General features: G+C 44.4%; 1 protein-coding gene across 1 annotated transcript; it reads left to right on the top strand.

The window, feature by feature from the left end:
* Window positions 1-426: 426 nt before the first annotated feature.
* On the top strand, window positions 427-7,072 carry SLC45A1 (solute carrier family 45, member 1; the record flags this gene model as incomplete). The annotated part of the gene is made up of 6 exons (XM_010192117.1): window positions 427-836; window positions 1,885-1,977; window positions 2,437-2,661; window positions 3,721-4,460; window positions 5,613-5,766; window positions 6,896-7,072. Coding segments are annotated over exons 1-6 (1,789 nt in total), but the record flags the coding sequence as incomplete, so codon positions are not given.
* Window positions 7,073-7,380: the final 308 nt, after the last annotated feature.

Raw genomic sequence — 7,380 nt, 5'->3', positions numbered from 1 at the left:
GTTCGGGTTCTGCACCGGAGCCACAGTTTTGCTTTATTGTAAACCTAGACTGAGGTCGTGATTCATTAATTTAGCTTGGGTGAACTGCAGATAAATGAAAACCCGTTGCTGTTACAGGAACTCCTGGGAAGTATGATGTGTCTGCTAATTATTTTAAATATTTCAAGCTTAACCCCTGATGATGTCAGTCAATGGCCAGGTAACCAAGATAGGATCTCTGGTGTCTCATTTTTGCAGAGATGGAGGAGATGTGCCCAGAAAACGCATACGCCTCATGTCAAGAGATGGGGAGGAAAGGTGGTAATTAGCATGGCAGCTGCACTCAGTGTGTGGAATGTTGAGAAATGACTTGAACTTCAGTAAATGAAATTAAGCAAAATTTTTCTTACTCAGCTATTTTATTCTGAACTATTTTTCTTCCAGACGCCTACCCGTAATGATTCCACCATCTGCAACAACCTCTGTCGGCGATGCTGCGCTCCTGCCAAGCTTGCCTTCTCAGGAAATCTGGAGGTCACAAGTTCCAGGCTATTCTGGATCGGTCACGCAGCACCTAAGTCATCGGGCCAATAACTTCAAGAGACACCCAAAAAGGAGAAAACACATCCGCCCTTCACCACCACCACCGCCAAATACTCCGTGTCCTATTGATTTGATTGACTTTGGGGATCTCCAGCCTCAGAGGTCTTTCCTAGAACTCCTCTTTAATGGGTGTGTTCTCTTTGGGCTGGAGTTCAGCTATGCCATGGAAACAGCCTATGTTACCCCGGTGCTGCTTCAGATGGGGCTTCCAGACCAACTGTACGGAATGGTGTGGTTCATCAGCCCTATACTAGGTAATGTTTCTTAACGCTATTTCTTCCTTCTTTTTTTTTTTTTCCCCACTATGCGGGGGTTATATGTTGTTGTTTTTTAGCATAAATATATTTTAAGTGTATTTTGCGTGCTCTCGAGGTTAAGAAGCACTATCCATGCTTTTAGACAACGGAATGGAGATTAGTTCTTGCTGTGTCTTGCCTGAAGTGGGCCTGGTGTTATCAAAAGGTCTGTTCTTTTAATGGCTTCTCAACCTCTTACATTTTGTGCAAGTGTAAGCTTTGGTGACTCCGTTCTTATATTTAAAAACTAGCAAAAGAGGATCAGTGTATCCATTTACATCCCTGTGAAAAAAAAAACAACATACAGAGACAGTTCCCAAGGGTGTGTGGACAGAGCAGCGTGGAATTGCCTCCTGTTTAACTTTCTGAAACAACGAGGTGTTCCAATGACAAAAGACCATTGACTGCTACTGGTGTGGGCGTTGGATTACTTACCGTAGCACGGAGGCAGGGCTGAAAGCATATTGATTACTGTGGGAAGAACCATAGGATAGGCTGTTACCACTTGGAAACTTTGTTTTGCCTGTTTTTGTACTCGCAGGATGTGCTTCATAAGAAGAAAGTAGATAGGCCCCTACTCGCAGCCTGGCCCAAAGTAGCACAGGCACCTTTCCAACTCACATGTTTGCTTCCTGCTATCTTCTGAGCTATTTCTGCAGGGAATCCCCCATCTAAGATGGGGTAAATAGAGTAGCTTGTAAGGAACATACTCCTTTAGAATGTAAAACTGTTGTACTCTTGCTCTTCACCTGATGTCAAACTCTGCTGTATTAACGATGCAGAGTGAACTGCCGTGACAGCAGCAGCACATTACGCTATTCAGTCACCAACCTCAGAAGTGCCAGGAAATATGCTGTGTGCGCACCTAGGTGACTGGTACTGACTGGGGATATCGCTGTGCCACGGTGTCCTGCTTTTAACTGCCTTTTAAGCGAGCTATTTTAACTCCCCTGTGAAACAGGCTTGTAGGAAAGTGCTACTTAATGGCGATTCCTTTTTTTTCCAGGGTTCTTGCTGCAGCCTTTGCTGGGAGCCTGGAGTGACAGATGCACATCGAGATTCGGGAGGAGACGACCTTTCATTCTGGTCTTAGCAGTAGGTGTGTCTTTAGAAACAATGGGCATAACACTTGCAAAGTAGGAACGTTGTGCATCTCTCTTCTGTGACATCCCCTGTGACTATAGGCTGAACAAAATGCCTCTGAAGTGTTGGGTATTGTGGATCTGAAGGAGGTGGTGGGTGGTGCCAAGGTAATGCTTTGGCAGCCAGAGATCCACACCTAAAAGCTTCTCTTGTCAGAGTCTGAGGAGATGATGCTTTGAGGGTCAATAATGTTTTTCTTTGGCCAAAACCAACTCCAGTCATTTGTAAGCTTGAACAGCAGAAAAGGTTTATGCATATACTATAAGCCATGCTCATTCCCCAGACTGTGATGGTCTGAACAATGCAGTAGTGCTTGCCGCAAGGCTCTGCAGGTAGTATAATGCTTTTAGAGGTGCAGATTTTTTTTTGCTTTTAAGTAGTTGATTGATTGATTATGATTTGGTTTTATTCCCAGGAGCACTGCTTGGGCTCTCGCTTATGCTGAACGGCAAAGATATAGGGACTGCCTTGTCTGACACTGCGAATAACCACAAATGGGGAATCATTCTTACGATCTGTGGTGTTGTCCTCATGGACTTCAGTGCAGATTCAGCAGACAATCCCAGTCATGCCTACATGATGGACGTATGCAGCCCAGTGGATCAAGACAGGGGCCTCAACATCCACGCTTTGTTAGCAGGTATGCTTTCTCAGTGCTTGCTGGGCGATGTGAACCATAAGGAAACAAGACCCGCTGTGAGAAAGCAGAGTGTAAATCTCTGGTCTTTTTCTTTATACGCATAATAACCAAACACCTGGAGAGGTAGCACTAATTAACTCTAAAATCAAACTTCTGCTTACTGCAAAAGGCTTTTGCAACTACCAGAAGTCAAATGAGGTGCAATCTTGGGTTGTTCATCTGAAGGTCCCTCATGTCATTTGTAGTACCTAGGGAAACAAAATTACTCCTTAAGGGAGGAGGCTTGGCTTCCTGCAGGTGTGAAAGATGCCTTTTTTAGTTTCTCTGTTGGAGGGGAAAACACATACTGGGCACTGTGATCCTTCATTGCTGTCGTCTTGAATTGCTCTACTGCCCTAGTCTAGTTTTCCTCTACATCAGGAGACACTTTCATGCTCTTGAATGTGTTTGTAAGAAGGAAAGGATAGTGTCGTAGGGCTTTCACAATGCAAATGGAGTGAGAGTGGTATCCGGTGCTCTCAGAATTTCCCTGTTCATCCGTAGTAATGCAGTGGCAGTTTTGTATACTGTCAACATGTTGCCGAGTAATGAGCTTGCTACACTTCTGAAGTGATTCGCTCTGTCTTGGACACAGTTAGATCTGCATTCCTCTAACTGAGTGAGGAAAATGGATTTTCACTTACTTTCAGGAAAACAGTCTTAGCTGACTGATTGCAGAGCCTTGCCACGAGGCTGGTGGACACTTCTGTTTTACGGACTGAAATAAAGGTAAAGTGGTTTGCTCTCTGCAAACAAAGAACTACCATTTTAAATTATTTGTATCATTGCTTTTACAGCACTGACCTTCTCCCTCTTTCTGTACCATGTTTGTACATCCAGACTGTCCTTGTGGTGCGGATAACTGTGTAATAACTGCATTTGAATTGAAAAGGAGTTGAGTAGTAAAACAGAAGTAACATGTCGGATTCTACTAATGAATCCTTAGACAAATGGTGCTGTGTTGTTACTGACGTCCAGGATTGGCTAGGGAAGGTAATCTCAGTTCTGTTTTTCCACCAGGTCTTGGAGGTGGCTTTGGTTATGTTGTTGGAGGAATACACTGGGATAAAACCAGTTTTGGAAAAGCTGTGGGAGGGCAGCTTCGCGTCATCTATGTCTTCACCTCAGTTATACTGACTATCACTACTGTGCTGACTCTGATTAGCATTCCAGAAAGACCCTTAAGGTCCTTTAGCAGGAAGAAAAAGGTGATGAAGAGTCCAAGTCTTCCTCTCCCTCCTTCTCCACCTCTCTTCTTTGAGGAGGGTGTAAATGAAAACGTTGCTTCTCATAACTCAGCTCACTTATATGCAAGTTTTACAAGTCCCGTTTCCCCCCTCAGCCCACTCACACCCAAATATGGCAGTTTTGTCAGTAGAGACAGTTCTTTGACAGGGATTAATGAGTTTGCATCATCATTTGGGACTTCAAATATTGACAGTGTGCTTATAGACTGTTTTACAGGCGGGCACAATAGTTACTTAGCACTGCCAGCTAGCTTGCCCAGGCAGCCTGTCAGTGTCAGCTTTCCTCGGGTGCCTGATGGCTGTTACCAAGGAGAAAATGGAGTTCCTGAGCAAGGGGAGAGCAGCACAACGCCGGGGCCTGATGGCGAGGCGCTAAGGGTGGGCTCGCTGGATGCGGTAAAGCCGCGGTCGTCAGGGATCCTGAAAAGACCTCAGACCTTGGCCATTCCAGATTCCGTAACAGGACACTGTCCAGAAAATAGCAGAAGAAGAAATGTAACCTTCAGTCAGCAGGTAAGAGCAGAAAATCAATTATAAGACCATGTAAACCTGAGCAGTCATTGAATTCATACAGTTTTAAATGTGTGGTGCACTAATTCACCCTTAAAGACAGCTGGTGACGCTTTACTCGTAAAAGTCATGGGAAGAGCATCCCTGCTATGTCTTTATCAGTAAAATAGCGGGTAAGATGTGAGTTATGACTGGCAATGTGTTAACTGCCCTTGTTAAGATGGCAGAAATGGGAGCATTCTGCTCTTGCTGGACCACATGTGAAAGTTAGGTTGGTATTTTTAACCCTGCTTCACAACCCATGGAGCTACCACGTGAGAGGAGAAAAAGACACATTTTTATTGAGCCTGTATCTTCCCTTTCCACAGAAATACCTGCAAGATAGGGCCAGGGATAGGAATCTCCCCTGAGCTTCTCCTTATGGCAGTCATTACATCTGGTTCCATGAGGGAAGTGAGGTTTCCCTTACCCAGGGATAAGACTCTGACTTAACCTCCCACTGTTGGTGATAATTTGGAATGTCTGAAACCTCTGTATGCTGGCCCATTTTTTAATGATCCGAGATGAGGTAAACCGTCCTCAGGTTTTTCTGTTTGGTTTGGGTTTTTTGGGAGGAGTGGGGGTGGTTTTGTGTTTTGTTTTGTTTGTTGCCATTGCTGTACTGTGACCCAGTTTGTGAGCGCAGACTTTGTTAGGGCCAGGGTTTTACGTGCAGTGCACGTAGAAATTGATCATCAAGGTTAGCAAGAAATGAGAATGTGTTTCATTTAAAACCAGCCTCTTCTTCCTTATGTCTCTCAGACTTCTGGAACCAAATACACCTGAATGTGTGTACAGCTCCCATTGAATGCAATGGAATTTATGCCTTCCCTGCGCTAGCATTTGGATGTGGTTGCCAAATACCCCCGAGAAGTGGAGAGTACTGTTGCAAGTATACTGAGAGCTGCAGCACAGTGCTGCCATTTAACGCCTGTTCCAAGGCTGAACTTACAGCTTGGCTGACTACACTGTTCTTAATCTCTAAGTCAACATACTGCAGCAGCAGTTTATCTTTCGGATGATCAGATAGGTGTTTTAATATTGCATAGGTTTGCTCAAAGGATTTTTGTTTTTTTTCTTACTGTGTTTGTTGACCTGGGAGTTCTTATGGTACAGGTTGCTAATATCTTGCTGAATGGTGTTAAATACGAGAGCGAGCTGAATGGATCAGGTGAGACCTCGGAGCAACCACTCTCTGTGAAACTTCTCTGTTCGACTATCTGCCGGATGCCCAAGGCTCTTCGTAACCTCTGCATCAACCACTTCCTAGGTATTTAGAAAGTGCCATCTTGCTTGAAACAGTCTACCTCAAGTGAATGTTTTAAAGTAATGTAGCTATTGCTGCAATGGCTGCTAACTAGAGAGGACATGACTTGTTCCATGTGCACTCACCAGTAAAGTATTTTCTGGTGTTTAGTTCCTTAGAAAGAGGAAGGGGGAAGGGGGGGGAAGAAAAAGCCCCAGCAGAGCAGTAAGGCCTGCAATCCTAGAAAGAGAATAACCACAGCCTGAATCAGCTTGTCCGTAAAATGGAATGTTTACACTGGGATGAGAAAAGCCAGTGAACCAAGAACTTGAAACTATTGACTTTTCTTTTTTTTTCTTTTTTTAATGCTCTGAAACTGGCATTACCGAGCAGAAAGACGGGATTAGTTGTATTTCCCTTATTACACCTGAGACCAGCATTCGCTTTCCTCCCTTTGACAGCATGCATACAGGGGTTCCAGAGCAGGCTGCAGGAGTGCCTGTGACCAGTGCACTGTTACCTTTACTTTTACCAGTGTGGGACTGACTGTTAGGAAGGGCTTGCAAGCAATCCAGTTCACACAAAATTGGACAGAAGGTAACGGGTAGTTAATGCTCATTGACTGAAAGGAACTAAGAGATTGCCTGCATCAGTGGCCCTGACGTCAGTTTGCAAATAGGAGTTTTTAACTGTGTCGGAGGCGCTCTAGAGGCTGCAGCTGTGACGCAAGAAGCGCTCCTTCCAGTTCTGTATGAGAGAACAACAGCAACATGAAACGATTGCATGATGAGCTGTTTTGTGAAACTCAGCCTTGTGCCTTGTCAAAACCTGAAGGCAGCTCGGACTGCTGTAATCTGTTTTTCTGTCTTGCTAATCCAATATTCTGTGACCTGCAGGTAGTCTCTAGGACTCCACTTAAGACTTCAAAGAATGAATCTTGGTCTTTAAAATCCTGCATGTCTTTGACAGACATTGTGGCATAATGTACGGGGAACAGCAATCTCAGATAAATGTGGCTGAACGTTATGCAACACTGACATTGCACAACCTGTCTTCAGTTGTGATTTGTAAAATAGCTAATAGCTTCCATGCAGGCTTACAGGGGGAAACAGATACTCTGCAATCCTAATAGGTTATTTCTGGCTTCTTTCAGGATGGCTTTCGTTCGAGGGGATGTTACTCTTCTATACCGACTTCATGGGAGAAGTAGTGTTTCAAGGGAATCCGAAAGCACCTCACAACTCAGATGAGTATCAGAAGTACAACGCAGGGGTCACGATGGGCTGCTGGGGAATGTGCATCTATGCATTCAGTGCTGCTTTCTATTCAGGTACTTTGTACAGCCGTCTCTGAGCCATTGCTGTGAGAAAGACACACCTGTTCCTCATGTGGTGTTTGTGCAACAAGTAGTCTGGGATTTATGTTGCACGTAACCTACCACATGGCATGATTACAGAAGCATAGTGTTCTTTTTCACTTTTTCACTTTTATCTCTTCTAGTTAGCTTGACCTGCACTGACTGCAGATGAAGTCAGCAGTCCAGTGAAAACACATCTCTGTTAGTATATAGTTCTTTCACAAGTAGCATTTTCAGCGTACACTAAATCCAGAAATACACACAGCCGCCGTAGGCGCAGT

The sequence above is a fragment of the Mesitornis unicolor genome, unplaced genomic scaffold (genome assembly GCF_000695765.1).
Source record: "Mesitornis unicolor isolate BGI_N332 unplaced genomic scaffold, ASM69576v1 scaffold44759, whole genome shotgun sequence".
NCBI lineage: Eukaryota > Metazoa > Chordata > Aves > Mesitornithiformes > Mesitornithidae > Mesitornis > Mesitornis unicolor.
Note: the sequence above shows the minus strand (reverse complement) of the source record. Positions and strands in the feature narration are given on the sequence as shown.